Here is an 18,174-nt window from a genome sequence, read left to right on the forward strand (position 1 = left end):
TCTGGAGCTCGGAGTTGGGGGTTAAGATCCCGAGGAAGGGTTATTTAATGCCATAGACAACCCGCCTATGAACCCTCACCTCAAGCTTGGCTGTCTTCTAGCCCATGATTGTTCGGTTTTGCTCCAACATGTGTCAAAAAAACTGAAATGAGTACATGTTAGCCACCTAGGAAGAGTGACTACCCTTATTTGTATAAATGACATAAACATACTGAAAAATGATGTGTAAGCTATGAAAAATGAAGGATTGAACAAGGACTGAACATGGATAATTAGGCCAAATGAGCCCAACAAGTTACCAAATTTGGGGCTCATCAAGAAGCAAACTAAGTTTGAGCTATGGGTGGTTTTGCAATTTTTAGTATAGAGAATAGTTGCTTCATCGATGACAGAAACAACTACTGTAGCATAAGATGGTTTGGTTTTTGGCTTGACTGGTCTTCCTTCCCTTCCTCCGGTACAGCATCACTTTAAACAAAGGTGCACTGTCAGAATAATTTGATCAAGGAATTGTAAATCGATTAACCCCAAATTCTAAGTCAACGATTACATCACACTGCTGAGAAGTTCTTGGTTGATGAATTTGAGCTTGTCAAAGATATAATTTGTTGATTCGAATGTGCTTTCCCCTTGTTTTAAAGCCAAAATGAAGACAATGTCTACAAGTAGGGCAGGAAGACTTAGAATGAATCCATTTGTTCACGCATTCTGTGTGGAAGCCATGGTTGCAATTCAGCCACATAGATAATAGATAATGAATTCTGCCAAATAGATAATGCATTCTATTCCAAGCTATGGCATAATTATTTGAGTTGATCTTAGTTAACTACATAGATCTACAGGTTTTTTTTTTTTTGCAGGTTTGTTTTAAGGTCAAAACTTAAACAGGGATGCAGATTTTCTTGTTGAAGCCACAGTAAAAGCTCAGATTGAAGATAGCCATAGATTGTTTTTCTTTTCTCTCTGAAATTGTAAATTTATAAAAAGGATTAATGATTTTCAATTTCAGGCAGCAAAGACTTCAAGCAAAACATGCTAAAAGTAGGACTTTAACTGAGGTCTTAAGCTCATTTTTTTATCAGTCTAGGCTGGGTGACTAGGATAGGATCCATGTGAGGACAATTCTGGAGATGCCCATGTGGTTGGTTTCTTCATTGGATGCCTATAACCTGCTAAACCTTGAAATCAGCTGCGGAATTCTCAACTAGCTGTGGAATCAGGCTACATTCCAAAACCTTATTAAAACAGGATACAGTGTTTTGAGGACCACTACAAACCATAACCAGTCAATCTTGGACAGCTGAATCTATCAAAGCAGTTGGGTTTGATTCTTTTTATTTTCATTTTTTTTGAATCAATTGAAATGATGAATTTTATTTTGTCTCCTTTTTTTTTTCTTTTTTTTTTTAACACAACAATTCTTTTTCTGATCTTCCAGATCACACAAAGTGCAAGAGGAGAGCATACTCAAGAATTAATAATTTTATTTTTTTTACATAACAATCCTTTTTCTGATCCTCCAAATCACACAAAGTGCAGGAGGAGAGCATACTCAAGAATTATTAATTTTTTTTTAGATGTAAGAAATAAGGTTTCCTAATTACACTTCCCCGATAACGGCGCAAAAATGTCTAGTCAATTTAACGTCTTAAATTGCTCTACATAAATTATCAATCCGGGTATCATAAACTGATAAAGTGTGGTGCACCATATGTGCTTAGTTAACCTTTTTCTTACTTTGTTGTTTTATAGATTTTATTTTGTTTTGGGGTTTGTTCTTGTTGATCTTCTAAAGTATCTAATGCAAATGGAAATCCTATTCTAAGGTCTTAAGAATACTTTTAAAGTTCAAGTATGGATGTAGATTTCAAGACAAAGTCTATGTCCCTAATGGTAACTTCCAAAAGTTAGCACTTCAAAAGATCTTAAAACATGTTATTGATGGAATTAGTACTTAAACAAAAGTATAAGTATGCAGTACTTCAATCAAGCAAAAGATGAAATACTGATCATGAAATCACTGTCTCTGCTGCTTGTCTAAATACGGAAATAAAAGTTAAGCTATGGCACTCAAAGAAATAAAAAATTGCAAGGAAAGTAAAAATAAAATCAAATTACACATTCATAATTCGATCACTCGCCAGTAGTCCCACTATGGCTTTCGGAGGTAACCGTCAATGATATGAGCAATTTAATATCTAATTGCAGAAAAATAAAGCTAAAACCAAATCACATCAATTCATAGTCTGACCCCTCGCCAATTAGTCTCGTTGTGGCTTTCAGAGGTAATCATCAACAACTTGAGAAATCTGATATCTAATTGCAGAAAAGTAAACTTAAAATCAAATCACATCAATTCATAGTCTGACCCCTCGCCAGTTAGTCTCGCTATGGCTTTCGGAGGTAATCATCAACAACTTGAGCAATCTGATATCTAATTGCATAAAAGTAAACTTAAAATCAAATCACATCAATTCATAGTCTGACCCCTCGCCAGTTAGTCTCGCTATGGCTTTCGGAGGTAGTCATCAACAACTTGAGAAATCTGATATCTAAACTAACTAACAAAGCAAAATAATAAGATTGAAATCAAAACATAACTGAAATTGAAAAGCTAAAAAAACAAAGTCAGCAGAGAGGTAAATCTCATGTTACTAATTGATGCAAAAACATGTAAAGAAAAACTAATCTACAATCAACCGGTTGAACACACTTGCATGAATTAAAATTGCATGAATGAAAAATCTAATCTATCAAACTTGAAAGCAATCAAATAACATAATGAAATCAAAGAAAAATTACAAAATGAAATCTACTCTACCTTACATTCTAATATGCTCCATGACATCTACTTCACATCTCCTTCCATGTTGAGAACATCAAAGCTTTATTCAAATTCTTCAAAATTACAAAGTACAACAAAGCTCTCCAAAGCTTTGAAAAGCCATCAAGGAAGAACTACAAATTCCAAGCTAAAGAACTAACAAATGAAGGAGAGAGGTCTCATATTTATACAAAAAGATGAGAAGCCATCTCATTAATGAGAGTCCATGAATCTCTCCCTCTACCTCTAGAGTCCTAATCAAAATAGGAACTGATAAGACACATGTCTTCTTAGAGTTACAATATAATTAGGAGATGTGACACATATCCTCATGATCCATGATTCTTTCCACTCAAATTCGAATTTGGCCTTAGAGTGCCACATAAGGGTCTTCTAGAAGCCTCCTTTCAACCTACACATGTCAACAATCTCAACCCATTTTTTAGGTATAAGCATATGCACATTATTTTTTAATTTTCAACCAAAAATTCACTTAAAAGACTTAGAATTAATAAAGTTTGGAAAAACATAAATGTGGCCCAATGATAATGAAAGTGGGATGAATGTGGTGACATAGTAGTTAAATGGAGGTGATATAATGGACATAATAGTGAAAGTGTAATGGAAATGAATGACATTTTCAAGACTCAACAAAGAGATGTGGTGGCTACATGCCTCTTAACTGTCTTACAATGAGGCTCAAGGGCCTTTTTATTATTGAACAATAAGAGAAAACCCTAACCTGAGGAGATGTAACACCAAGAGTTTGTGGGCCCCATTGGGGTGAGTTGGATAGCCAACTTCCCGGGGTTGTGAATTGGTCATATTATCTCCGTTTGATGTGCATGATAGCCCATTGGAAAGATCTCTCCGAGGACTACGACGAGAAAGATAATTTATTTGACAGAAAAATTATTGGCAGTAGATTTCCCAAAAAACGTCGTTTAGGGCCTCAAAACGGCTTCGGAAGTTTAGGACCTGAAAAACTGCTAAAAATAGTAAACTATGCTATAATTAAGGAAACTGAAAAAACTGAAAGAAGCACTTGAGGGGATCCAAATGGAATTAGATGGTGGCCACCAATATCCACCTGAATCATAAGCCATGGTATTGACCCATGGTATTATAACAAAGCCTGTTTACAAGTTCATAATATCAATCGAAAAATGAGGGTGAATATTCATGGTTAAAAATCTTATCATATTGTTTAGAGACAAAATTTTCTAGAGAAATCACATCAAATAATTTATTGGAGCCAACATTCTGAATCCTCTAGTGTGGTTCATCATAAGGGAAAAGGTAAAGCATGTGATCTAACATTAACCATATATATAGGTGGAGATCCTTCAAAATATAAGTTGGTCCGTTAGAAAGATTAAATAAAAATTAAACGTTATAAAGTCAAAGTAGTTACAAATGTTTAAAAACATCCTCATAATAAAAACGAATAAATAAAATGAAATAAAATAAAATAAAATAGATAGATAGATAATAAATTATAAAATAAATAAATAATCATTAATAATGAATAATTAAGAATCAAACAAATTTTCAAAAAACAAATTAAAAAATAAAATAAATAAAAGTCATAATTTTTAAATAAAAATAAGCATAATAAATCAAGAATTAAGAATTATACTTTAAAATAAAAATAAAAATAAATAAATAAATAATAGAAAAGTAAACAAATGTAAAATGTAAATTAAATAAATAATAATACTAAATTAGTAAAAAATAAGAATGATATATATATATATATATATATATATATATATATATGTTCCGAAGTAAAAATCAAAATCTAGATAAGTGGAGAAATTTCAAGGAATATATAAAAACTAGGAATGGAGAGCATAGATCCAGTTGCTGCTAATTTCTCAACTTTCATCCCTCTCCATATATATATATATATATATATATAGTCGTGATTGATATATGGAAATTGAGCGCTTAGGGTTTGAGACTGCTCTACAACTGGCAAACCTTTACAAACTATGCTGCTCTGCCAAAAACCTTCAGCCATAAGGCGTCTTCAGCACAACAAGGCACAGCTACCGCGCAATGGAACCCCCTCAGGGGGAGGACATGGTGCCTCCCCCCGCTGATACAGAAAACGCCCTGCACCAAACTTAAAATGTCAGGAAGGACCATCCAGAAGATACAACAACAGAGAATGAAAATGTGCCAACAAATAACAACACAAATGAAGAACCAAGAGTAAATTCAACCACCTACAGGCCTGTAGCAGTTGACAAACCCAAAATCGAGCTCCCAAGTCAGTGGATCAACTCTCAGATCCAATTTATGAGGGATCATGCTCTGATAGGAAAGTTCATAGGCCTTTGGCTAATAGAGAAAGCTCTGCATGGCTGGATCACAACCAATGGAAGTGAAAAGGGCACATAACCCTGCAGTTAGGGCCTAAGGGCTTCTTTACTGCTATTTTCAATTGTCTGGAGGACTAAAATAGGGTACTGGATGGAGGAACATATTTCTTCAACGCACCAGGCCTATACTTGAGAGGATGTATTGAGCGCTTTAACCCGGACAAAGAAGATCTGAGCTGGGCCCCATTGTGGTTGCACCTTTATTCTCTCCCTCTAGAATATTGGGATGTAGACTCTTTGCGAGACATTGGGAATGGTTTAGGTGAATTCATCAAAGTGGTAGAGGAGACAAAGCTGAAGCGCTAGACCTCCTATGCACAGATCTGTGTATACATGCACCTCAGCAAAGCTCTCCCAGATGTGGTAAGCCTCTACCATGATGATTATGAATGGTTACAAACAATAGATTACGAGCATGTACCATTTCGTTGTCGAAAATGCCATGCCCTAGGCCATTTATTTCGAGACTATCCCTCCAATATGAAATCCACGACCAACCCTTCAATGGAAAAATCTAACTCGGATGGGTTCACAAAAGTTCCCAATCGCAAAAAGACCCATAAAAAGCCCTCTACCTCAGTCAAGAAACCTGTCACCAACACCTCCTTTCCATCAACAAGCAACAACTTTGAAACCCTGCTCCAGTTGGAGGTTCATATTTTAAATAATCAGGAACAACCTAAAGCCACCCCTAAGACTACTGCCCATTCTACTCCCTCAAGCTCAAATAAAGCCCTCACTTCTAAGCAACCCGCGGACACCAAATTTCCCTCTCCCAGTAACCCGCAGAAAAGGATTGCTCAAGAAATGGAGGTAGATAGCACTCAGATGTAGCTCACAATTTTAGATGATATAGAGGGATAGTGGAAAGCAATACAACACATGGAAGAGGAACTGGAGAGCTTTGACATCGGAGATCTTGATATACTAGGACTTGAACAGGCATGTAAGAAAAGGGAATATGAAAAAATTCCTAAGCGACAGCTAGAGAACCTAGAAGTAATTCTCTCAAGAGCACAAAAGCAAATATCATTAGGCATCCAAATTGGCAGTCAGTGGGATGGAAGAAATATCTTCAAAGACAACAAGAAATGAGGAAGGAAAACAGATCTACAGAGAACCATCTGCATAGGGGAGATGCTGGTGGAATCTAGAAGATACTCCAAGCTTGCCGAATATTATAATCCCCTTCCCAATCGTGAATCATGAAGCTCATCTCATGGAACATTAGAGGGCTTAATAGCCTGGGAAAAGGTCGATAATAAGGAACATGCTACAACAAGAAAAGCCTCAAATTCTCTTCTTGCAAGAGACCAACTGTAATTCCACAACATTGGATCGGATCCTCGCCAAAGCATGGCCAGGAAGAAAAGAAGTGGTTGTGGAAGCCATAGGAGCCTTAGGAGGGCTAGCCATCATTTGGGATGATAGAGCTATAACACTTACTAACATACATGCTAGTAAGCACTATATCCAAGCCATGTTTCATTTAACAGGGAAAAACGTCCATGGAAACTTAACCAATGTCTACTTTCCCCAGGAGGCAACAAACAAAGTAGACAATCTAAATATCTTAACTCAGATCAACTCAGAAAGATCCCACCCACTTTGGATCACAGGAGGGGACTTCAACATGATTACAAGATTGGAGAAAAAAGAGGAGGAAGGATCAAGCTAAACTGTGAAAGCACCCACTTCAAAAATTACATTAATAACAACAGGCTCATAGATATGGAATTCAATAATGGAGTATATACATGGAACAACAGCGTGCAGATGCCCACCAAATTGCATCTCGGTTAGACAGATTCCTACTTTCTGATAACGCAATACATCTGGTCGGGGATCTCATGGCCTCTATATTACCACTCTCTGGCTTGGACCATTGGCCTATTAAGCTTCACTGGCAAAGACCGGGAGACAGCGTTCACATGCCCTTTCTCTTTGAAGCCTTTTGGATGAATCACCCAAATTTTCACAACCTAATAACAGAGACATGGAAAAATTTCACACCACCAGCAGGCACAAAAATGTACAAGCTCCAACAAAAGTTAAAAAATCTTTAAAAAAAACATAAAACAATGCAATCACTTTACCTTCGGCAATATCTTTCAGGCGCAAGACACTCTTGAATAAGAAATGCAAAAATTACAGCAGATAATCATAGCCAAAGGCAGATCCAAAACCATAGCAGAACAGGAACGTCAACTACAAATGCAAATCTCAGAAAGAGAAAAATAGGCAGAGATTCTTTGGAGACAAAAGTCGAGGATCAGATGGCTTAAAGAGGGCAAACGCAACACAAAGTTCATCCACCATACCACTATCCAACGAAGAATGCACAACAACATTGCTGTCCTACAAAATTGACAAGGGGAACATCTAGAAAAGCATGAAGATATAGAACAGGAACTCCTCACCCAATTTCGGAAGGTGCATCAGGAAACGGAGACGGATCAGCTGCTACCTATAGAGAAAATCATTAAGAATACTCCTAAGATCGTAACTGAGGAACACAATCAAATCCTCGTCAGGCCTATATCTTTACAGGAAGTGAAGACAGCTATAAGACAACTCAAAATTGGGAAAGCACTAGGACCAGACGACTTCACTTCGGACTTCTTTCACAACTTCTGGGATCTAATCAAGGAGGAAGTCTGGCAAGTAGTTGAGAAGTCCAGAGTTACTAGATGGATGCTTCCATCCTTAAATGCCACCTTCATCACCCTCATCCCTAAGGAGGAGAATAGCCAGACTCCAAACAAATTCCGACCTATTACACTATGCAATGTAATGTATAAAATTGTCTCCAAAGTGATTGCCACACGCCTCAAACCCTTGCTTCCCTTACTTATCTCACCAGAGAAATCATGATACATGGAAGGAAGGCAGGTCACCGATGGCATAATTCTCACTCATGAAATCATTCACTCCCTAAATCAATCTAAGAATGCGGGTATGCCCCTAAAATTGACCTCTCAAAAGAATTTGATACTTTAAGTTGGAAATATATTCAAAAAATGCTACTAGCTTTTGGTTTTACCCCCCCTTGGGTAAGATGGATTATGAGTCTCATCACCTCTACCTTTTTCTCAATTCTATTCAATGGGATCCCTTCCACCCCGTTCCACCCGTCAAGAGGCATCTAGCAAGGGTACCCTCTCTCACCCTTTCTTTTCGTTATTATGGCGGAAGGTCTTGGATGTTACATCAAATCTGCCCTTCATAACCAGCAATTACGTGGCTTTTCTTTCCCAAATACCCCTACTTTCACCCACCAACGTTCGTGGATGACAATATGTTATTTAGTCATCCTTCGATCCAGGAAGCCCGTAAACTGAAATCCATTTTATCTGACTTTCCAGATGCCTCTAGCACCTGAATTAACAAAGCAAAATCCCAAGTTTTCTTCTTTCACACACCCCCCATCACTCAATCCTCCATAGCAAGAATTCTGGGCTTGTCGATTGCAACTCTACCCTCCAAATACTTGGGAGCTCCAATGACAGCCTCTGCCTTAAAGCACTCATCCTGGAAAATACTCTTAGAAAAATTGGAACCCCGTATCTCTTCATGGACCTTCAGATCTCTCAATATGGAGAGTCACCTAGTTTTAATTAAAGCAGTGCTCCAATCTATGCTGCTCTACCTATTCTCAGTCCTGGCAGCACCCAAATGGGTTCTAAAAGCAATCAAAACTCTTCAACAGGATTTTTTATGGGGGAATAAAAAACAAAAAAGAAAATGGGTTCTGGTCAAGTGGGAAACAGTTTGTCACCCAAAATCCTTTGGAGGCACTGGATGATGGGATCCTCAGCATAGCAATGAGGTCATGGGAGCGCGCATCTGGTGGAGATGGCTCTCAAACCCACATACTCCTTGGGCAATCCTATGGACAGTTAAGTGCGCTAATAATAGGCCAATTGATGATTTAATTCGGCTCAAAGAAGTTGGCACATGCTCTTTAATTTGGAATGCTGCCAAACAACATAGAGATCTAATCCAATAACACAATTTTTGGGAAATCAGGAATGGAGATAATGCAAGGTTTTGGGAGGGCTCTTGGCAGCAAAGACCAAAATTGAAGGACCTGCTCATGCCCCACCAGTTTTAGGATTGGGTTGAGCAACCGATGATCAATGTAAATCAACTTTGGGAGGAAATTCACAACCAAGGTTATAGACAATGGTTATGCTCAAACCTCATTCTTGGGCAAGCCACACAATACATCAAAGATAGCCTGGATATAGAACTCTCAAACAGGAAAATTCGCCAATCAGATAAAAAAGACATCATCAGATGGGGATATGAAACAAGAGGTACCTTCACATCCCAAGAAACATATCATATAAGACTAAGGGACCATACCATCAAGAATAGCCTCTAGCACAAAGTTTGGGAACCACCAATTTGGCAAAAAATCTCCACCTTTCTCTGGTTGTTGTGCCAAAATAGAATCCTTACTTGGGATAATCTAAGGAAACAGAGTTTTCACGGACCTTCCATTTGCCCAAATTGTAAACAGGCAGAAGAAACTAAGGAACATCTCCTAAACTCATGTCTATTAGCAACCCGACTTTGGGAGAAAGTTAGCTTCAGATGTCAAAGAGATGGATGAAATAAGGAGAATTCAACCAACACTATTCGTTCTTGGGTACCTCGCCCTTATAAAAGCAAAATTTTAAACGCCTTATGGAAGCTAATACCAGGTTTCCTCATGTGGACAATCTGGAAAGAGAGAAGCAGCGACATCTTCAAAAACCACTCCTCTCCCACATAAGTTCTATGGAACAACATATGTCAAAACATACGAGAAACCCTGATGCTCCAAACTTGGTTTGATGATGACTTCCCCTCCACTCCATAGGAACAAAATATATGGATGAATTAGAACCTTCAGTGGAACCATGAGCAGGTACACCAAAGGAAAATCCCACCATCTAGAGATATACCTGACAAATGGACTCCACCCCCACCACCCACGGTACTACTCAACTTTGATGGAGTGTCAAAAGGAAATCCAGGTAAAGTAGGGTTTGGATGAATATTCAGAAATCACAAAGGAATTGTTCTTCAAACATTCATGGGGTCAATCGGTTGGGATACAAACAACTCAGCTAAATTAGAAGGAATTTGGCAAGGACTTCTCCTGGCTCAGAACAATAGATTCTTCCCACTCAAAATTGAAGGGGACTCTTTGTGTACTTTGGGAAACCCATAAATCCTAGGGGTGAGGGGGTTATTAACAATAAGTTTTTTCTTCAGGGGGCTAGGGATATTACTTGAATTTATAGCACGAGCAACCTCATTAGAGATTTTTTAATAGGGTTTTTATTTAATTTTCTATAACTACCACTATTGAGGATGTGATCTAACATTTTACTCTCGTAGCGAGTTTTATTAAGAATCACAACACCACCACCTTTATTGGCTTTAAGATCAACGACATCACGGTCATTGCTTAGGGCTTTAAGGGCTTGAAACTCTTGCTTAGACAGGTTTCTCTTAGGTGGCTTGGCTTTCTTAAGAATCATAATGCGATCTTGCCTAATAGATTCTTTAATGTTATCGTGGAAGCCCTTAATCCCAAATTCAATATTGTAGATAATATCTTCAAGAGGAATCTTCTTGGGAGCGAGAGCGATATTAAGACCCTTCTCCAAAAGATGAATGGTAGAAGAGTCAAATTCCTTGCTAGAAAGGTTAATTTTTTTTTTATTAAAATTAGGAGTGAGAAACCAAATTATTAAAATTTTTATTTTTCTTATACAAAGAAAGATTAAGAGGGGGTAGAGCATTATAGGAGGGGGATGAAAATTTACATTGGTTCAAAGAAGAGGGAGGGGAACATATCAAGCTTGAGGGGGGGGGGGGGTTGCGAAATTAGAAGAGGAGGGATGGGCCAAGATTGGAGTAGGGGAATCGAGGGATGAGGTGTAAGCGCAGGGATGGGACAAGACTCGAGAAGGAGAATCAAGTGATGAGGTGTATGCACACATCTGAGCGGTGCGAAGGAGGTTGGGGAAAGGGGTTCTGGGATTGGAGGGGGAGTATGAGTTAAGCATTACGTTGAAGGATGACGGGGTTGAGGTCCCAGACGAAGGGACACAGTAGAAATTAGACCGAGGTGCTGAAGGAGACCTGTGGCGAATAGAAAGTGAAACCGTAGGTGGATCATTCGGACTCGTTGATAAGCCACTGTGAATGGGAGCTAACAATGAGCTCGAGGCTGGGCAGTAACGGGATGGGCAAGCATCAGGGAGAGGATCAACAAGGTTTCGAGAATCGGTCTTCTCGAACTGGGGAGAAGAAGAAACATCGCTGCAGGAGGGAAGACGACATGAGGTCACCTCAGACAATGCACGAAGAATTTCGAAATAGGAAACAATACTATTGGTAGACTGAAAATGCTCGGAAATCTTCTGAGTAGAAAAATGGCAGAATGAGAATAAGGAATAGTTAACTCTAAACATTATGGATCAGAGAAGTCTAAGCTCGGAAATCTTATCATATTGTTATAAAAAATTTTGATTGTGAAATATGTTATATTTTTTTAGCATGTGGTATTGACGAGCCATGGTATTTGGCCATGATATTGTAACAAAGCCTATTTACAAATTAATAATATTCATGTTAAATTGAAGGTGAATATCCATTGTTAGAAATCTTGTCATATTTTGATTGTAAAATAAGTTATGTTTTTAGACATGTAGTATTGACCCATAATAAAATCTAATAAAAATATCTCTTAAATTACCTCCTTCCAAATAAAATAAAATAAAATATTTAATAAAATATTTTACGCTACAATGCAACAATCCAGGAAAATAGCACATAGCATTTACTAACGAACTCACTCCACAACCTAGATGCCAGATATTACTCTCTATCATTTGACTCTCTCCAACCATTCCAACTACTCCGTCTAACATTGACATGTAATACCATACCAACTCTAATAAGTCGAACGACTTAATGATAAGATAAGGCCACGGACTTATATTTATTAATGCTAAAATACATTCTCATTTTTTATAATTAATTATTTATCATCGGGCAAAGCCCACGCATTTATGGAGCACTTTGTGGTGAGATTACGTGTTGCAGGTTTTACGCTCCGTTTGTAGTGATAAGCGTGCACTCTCGCTATATAAGTTGGGCAGCTGGGCGATCTCACCACCACCCCACTTTTTCTTTCACTGCGATTTTAGTTGTTTTGAATTGGAATTGAGAATTCAACGTTCGGCCACCTTGGTCATGTAAAGTCTGTGTAGCGGAATTCTCGCTCTAATTGCTATACACCCATCACCAAATAATCAGAAGATTTGTGTTTTCTGTTGTAGCAGGTACTTCAGCCCTTGGGTGGAGTTGCATTATTTGTTGGTGTAAGGCTTAAATCCTTTCGGCACAATGTCTTTGAACAACGACCTGGTGTTCCTGATATTACAGTTTCTCAATGAAGAGAAGCACACAGAAGCTGCCCACATGTATGTTTCCAAACCCGGCCCTTGAATTATCTTTTCTCAATGGTTTTTTGCGTATGTGGTGTGTGAATAATGACCTGATTTTTGGTTCTGCTGGTATGCATGAGCGCAGGTTGGAGAAAGAATCCGGGCTTTACTTCAACCTGGATTACCTTCAAGAGCTTGTGCTTACCGGAAAATTCGATGAGGCCGAGAGATACTTGTTGGGCTTTATTAAAGTAGAGGACAACAAGCATTCTACTAAGATATTCTTTGAGATAAGGAAGCAGAAATATCTAGAAGCACTGGACAGGTATGGACTCTCTTTGCTTTTTCCTCGCTTACAGTAACCATGAATGTTAGATTTATTGCATTTATGGGTATTTCATAACGCGGTATTATAGAGTTTCTGACGTTTGGTCTCTCTTAGTCTATCTCTTATAAGTTTTTCCTATTAATTTGTTTCGAATTTGTTGGAATCACACTATTGAGTTTTGAATTCTCCACCATCCTACTGCACTAATTTTCACCATCTGAGTGTACTATGCTGAATCCATATCTGCCGGATCTTCACCATCTTAGTGCACTATGCTGAATCCATATCTGCTGGATCATGTATGTCATTGAGTTTGTGATTCCCCACCATCCTAGTACAATGATTCTCTACAAGCCCCGTGCACTGGGTATTTCAAAATGCTGAATCTATATCTGCTGGATCTATGGATCCATGTATGTTTCTCTGGATTCCCCCCAAATATTCTGAAATATGTAATAGTTAAATAACATCATAGTTTATTTAGTTTTTTATAATTTTGTGAGATTTATTTTTCCGTTATGTTTGTTAATGTAGTTGTCTAGTTGGGGTTTTTGCTTGAAAATTTTATGATCTTAGAAGATGTTTTATCTATTTGATTACATGCATTGAAAGTGAACAGAATATTGTGGGTTACCATTCTTCAAATATTGTAGAAGCAGGTAATGAATTCTCATTCAGCTAATGAATTCTCATTCTTGTTATATTTTAAATGATTAATTTCTCTGTCTCTAGGTTTTAGGAATTCTGGGTTTTAGCTTTGTGCCTAGGGTTTAGGAATTTTGGGGTATTAGCTTTCTTCCTTAACTTATATCTGTGAATATGAATCTATTTTGGTATCAACAGTAATCATTTGAATCTGAGAGGTTGGGCTGTTTGTCTGTTGGAGTCCCTATATTAAATGCAAATATGTTAAATGAATGGTGTGATTTTGTTGGGTGATTCAGAGTAATATCTGGAGTTGGGCTTTTTCTCTACATGGTTCTTAGTCTCAATGTTTTTCTTATTTATAAGATCTTGGTGTTTTTCAAGTCTGTCAATGTTTTCTTATTTATAAGATCTTGGTGTTTTTCAATGTTTTTATTAAGTTCTTTCAAATGGGTGTTTAGTAGATCCACAATCGGATTAATTTCTGATCTGATTAATTTCTGAGCTGAAAGGCTAAGAGAGAGGTTGCTAGTACTAAGCTAGCCCTCAGTATAAACTCACTTAAGAGTGCAACATAGTTACTTTATTACCAAGCTATTTAAAGTGGTGTTGAATCTAGTTGAAATGTTAACAACTATTTTACCCAACCATATCTTTACTATTTTACCCAACCACGGAAGGTAACCTCATTTTGAGAAACTAGTTACTTTATTACAGAGGTAACTAGTTACTTTATTACAGAGGTAGCTAAAGTGTTGAACCTGGTTGGGAGGTTAGCAACTATTCTAGCCAACCACCCAACCACTTAAGCTAATCTCATTTTGACAAAACTAATCTATTTCATGTTTGTGGGGGTAATTTCTTTGTTAATATTGAATTTTCTAATGTTTCACCTTTGTTAATACTAGGTTAATAATAAGTTATTAATTTCACGGTCAATTATATTTTGTGGAGATGTTGAGTATTCTCTTAATCCTTATCTTCTCCCAGGTTTGTCAATGCCAAGCTGTTTTTGTTTGCAAGGCTACTTGTTTTTCTGTATCTGTATCTGTAGACACTGACAGTGACACTGTAAACAATTCTCATTTTCCAGGAAAGATCGGTTCACAGCTATGAACATACTTAAGAATGACCTTAAAGTGTTCAGAAATATCTCTAAAGAAGTCTACAGAGAGATAACAGAACTGATTACATTGGAAGACTTCAGGTGATGTTTGTTTTAATGTTTATATTTTACTGTCTGCTTGAATATTTTCTTCTCTAGGTAAGGTCTAACCTAAACTTCTGATTCTACTTGTAGGGAAAACGAACAGCTCAAACAGTACAGGGATACACAGTCTCAACAAATTGCTATGTTTCGAGAGATTAGTTCAATTGTACAATCCAACCCTTTAATCTGCAACAAGTTGACTTTTCCCAGCATTAAAGCTTGCAGGCTTAGGGCCCTCATCAATCAAAGGTTCTGCCTCTCCCCTCATTTAATTATTAAGGCCTTTTGATTCAGTTTGAGAATTTCTCTACAAGATATATATAATGTGCAGTTTCTCAACAAGCATGATGGTAGCTGTATAGACATGCTGTCAACTGTTGCAGCATCTAAACCCACTTCTGGATTTTATAATTATTTGTTGACATTTGGGAGGAAAATTTCACCTTGATTCTGTTATATTTCTGTCATAATTGCTAACAACAATCATGTGCATGTGCTTTTGTTCAGTCTTAATTTGCAGCATACGCTTTGCAAAAACCCTCAACCTATTCCGGATGTCAGAACATTGTTTACTGATCACACCTGCGCACCTTCAAATGGAGCTCTAACTCCATCTCCAGTAAATAATAATCTCACGCTTTGCAAAAACCCTCAACCTACTCCCGATGTCAGAACATTGTTTGCTGATCACACCTGTGCAGCTTCAAATGGAGCTCTAACTCCATCTCCAGTAAATAATCATCTCATGGGGTCGATTCAAAAAAATGCCAGCTGTGAGTCACCAATTTGATTAGTATCATGAATATCCTCTTCATGTTTTTCCTCTTGGTGCAGCAGAAAATTTAGAAAAAATTTCATCAGCAATATTGTTGGCAAGTGATTTTGTTAGAAGACTCACTATGTTTGGTTCTTGTGAATATTTTTACACGAGTTAGTGGATAAAGTAATAGATAAACTTTCAGTAATGTTTGTTTTAATTAAATATCTAACTGTACTGATCAACACACAACTGCAGAATGGTGTTTCTAGCACTTCGATGGTCGATGTCAAACAGAGGCTTCAAGATGAGGGTACAGGTGAGAACGAGAGCACAAACTGGAAGTTCACTGAGGTAATGGAACCAGTCCATTGTAAGTCTATCAGATTAACAGATCCGCTGCCAACAGCAAAGGCAAGTTCTCTTATATATAGTAGATTGAAACTACTCATTTTCATGTTCTCTCAGACTATAAAATATCCTACTGACATGTGTAAATTTCTTTGGTGAATTGTACAGATTGTTAAATTACTTTATACATATTCAGGTTCTTGTCTCTTAGCTTTGGATAGCAATGCTGCACATAAGCTATGGATGTGGCAACGTAATGCTTTGAATCCATCTGGCAAGGTGTGTCTTCAACTTAGGTGTCACTTGAAGTAGTTGAATGCCTCTTCCATTGTCGATTTAAGTTCAATAAATCTTTGGAACTTACTTTACAGGTTAAAGCAAATGTCCAACCACAGATTTGGCAACCACCCAATAACACCCTTATGAAAAATGATACTAGTGACAGAAGCCTAGAAGAGGTTGTCCCTTGCTTAGCTTTGTCAAGGAATGATTCGTATATAATATCTGCTTCTGGTGGGAGTGTGTGCTTGTTCAACATCGCAACATTTAAGGGTGGGAGTGTGTCCTTGTTCAACATCGCAACATTTAAGGTGAGCAATTCTTCTGCTATCGGCACATCCGGTTCTGTTGAATTCATGAATTTCTGTAGTATAACATAATAAGGCATGTATTACATGAATAAAAGGGTCTATCGGAAGCTTATGTGGTATTTTGATAATTGATATGTATGAATTTTAAATCTGTAGTTATTTCTATATTGATGCAGGTCATAAAAAGCTTCATGCCCCCTCCCCCAGCAGCAACATGTCTAGCTTTCAACCCTTTTGATAATAACATCATTGCTATTGGAATGGAGGATTCGACCATTCTCGTTTTCAATATTCGACTCGCAGAGGTGTTGTGCATTTACATATTTACTTTCAGTGCCTAGTATTGTTATCTGATCTCTTATGCTATGACTAGAATACCACTGAATGAGTTTCATTACAGGTAATCATGAAACTCAAGGGGCATCAGAAGAGAATAACTGGCTTGGCATTTTCCAAAGATTTAAATGTTTTGGCATCGTCAGGTGCTGATGGACAGGTATATAATCATCTCTGGAGATAACAACATTATCTACCTTCACCATTTACTATATGGAATAAACCTTTTGACTAAAACTGATATTGTGGTGACAGCTGTGTGTCTGGAACATTAATGGATGGGAGCAGTGTAAATCAAAAGGCATTAATTCACAGGCAGGAAGGTTTCCATCACCAATCGCAGTTACGACAGTTCAGTTTAATAATATTAATCAAGCTCAATTGCTAGTTGTGCAGGAAAGCCAAATTGCAATTTATGATGCTTCTGAATTGGAATGTTTGTGCCATGTAAGATGCCATGCTTATATATGCTTTTGTCCTGTTAGATTTTTTAACCTTTGAAATTATGGTGTGGTTGTATTTGATATAGATGGAGGTATATTGTCTTAGGATGGATTAGTTAATAAATATTTTCATTGCAGTGGACACCTCAGGAACCAATGCCTGCACATATTTCTTGTGCCACATTTTCATGTGACGGTCTACTAGTCTATGCTAGTTTTTTTGATGGTTCTATTGGTGTATTTGATTCTGAAGTCCTAAGGCCACGTTGCCGTATTGCTCCTTCTGCATTTATACCAGACATGGGCAGGTAAGGTGTTTCATGATTCATCCTGCAAAGAGAAGGATTATGGTAGTCTTCATGCTAAGATTTAAACTGTTTAAATGAAATAGTCTGGCTGTTGCAATTGGATTCCACTAAATGAAAATGTTGTTTCTTTTGCTTATGTGCAGTGGAGATATCTATCCACTTGTAATCGCTGCAAATCCACATGTACCCAATCAGATTGCCGTAGGATTGATCGATGGAGGTGTTCATGTGATTGAGCTTGACACATAAAGGTCAATGGCGTGCTGGAAGATCCGATAATCCGGGAATGAATTGTAAAGCCTCTATTTTTCGTTGTTTTGTGGCCCACAAATTTTTTTGCCAGTGGGAGGTCAATATGAGGATTAATTTTGTAGTATTTTCCTGGGGGCTTTCCTTTTCTAACGTTAGGTATTGCCATTTGTAAAGTTGTTTCTATTTTGGTAGTGTTTCTGTTGTGTAATTTTTGTAAGGTGATGCAATATACAAGGCAGCCTGGCAGGGCTCCAATTTTTATTAATTTCAGTCAGCTTAAGTTGAAGATGAA

General features: G+C 37.5%; 1 protein-coding gene across 1 annotated transcript; it reads left to right on the forward strand.

Moving 5' to 3' along the window:
• The first annotated feature begins 12,621 nt into the window (after positions 1-12,621).
• LOC149148998 (protein TOPLESS-RELATED PROTEIN 2-like) lies at positions 12,622-17,879 on the forward strand. The gene is made up of 13 exons (XM_089442349.1): positions 12,622-12,698; positions 12,808-12,987; positions 14,729-14,842; positions 14,936-15,094; positions 15,353-15,575; positions 15,861-15,956; positions 16,122-16,232; positions 16,325-16,515; positions 16,731-16,848; positions 16,944-17,039; positions 17,135-17,326; positions 17,461-17,630; positions 17,774-17,879. The coding sequence occupies exons 1-13, from the start codon at positions 12,622-12,624 to the stop codon at positions 17,877-17,879; spliced, it is 1,833 nt and encodes a 610-aa protein (XP_089298475.1).
• Positions 17,880-18,174: the final 295 nt, after the last annotated feature.

The sequence above is a fragment of the Pinus tabuliformis genome, chromosome 9, assembly GCF_031772625.1.
Source record: "Pinus tabuliformis cultivar Carrire ecotype Pingquan chromosome 9, CPIR1, whole genome shotgun sequence".
NCBI classification, from domain to species: domain Eukaryota; kingdom Viridiplantae; phylum Streptophyta; class Pinopsida; order Pinales; family Pinaceae; genus Pinus; species Pinus tabuliformis.

Bases quoted from the DNA above. Each gene is read 5' to 3' on its own strand.
- LOC149148998 (XM_089442349.1), top strand. From the start codon at position 12,622: ATGTCTTTGAACAACGACCTGGTGTTCCTGATATTACAGTTTCTCAAT. The intron at 12,988-14,728 runs GTATGGACTCTC...CTCATTTTCCAG, and splicing joins TATCTAGAAGCACTGGACAG to GAAAGATCGGTTCACAGCTA. The intron at 16,516-16,730 runs GTCCTTGTTCAA...GGTCATAAAAAG, and splicing joins ACATTTAAGGGTGGGAGTGT to CTTCATGCCCCCTCCCCCAG.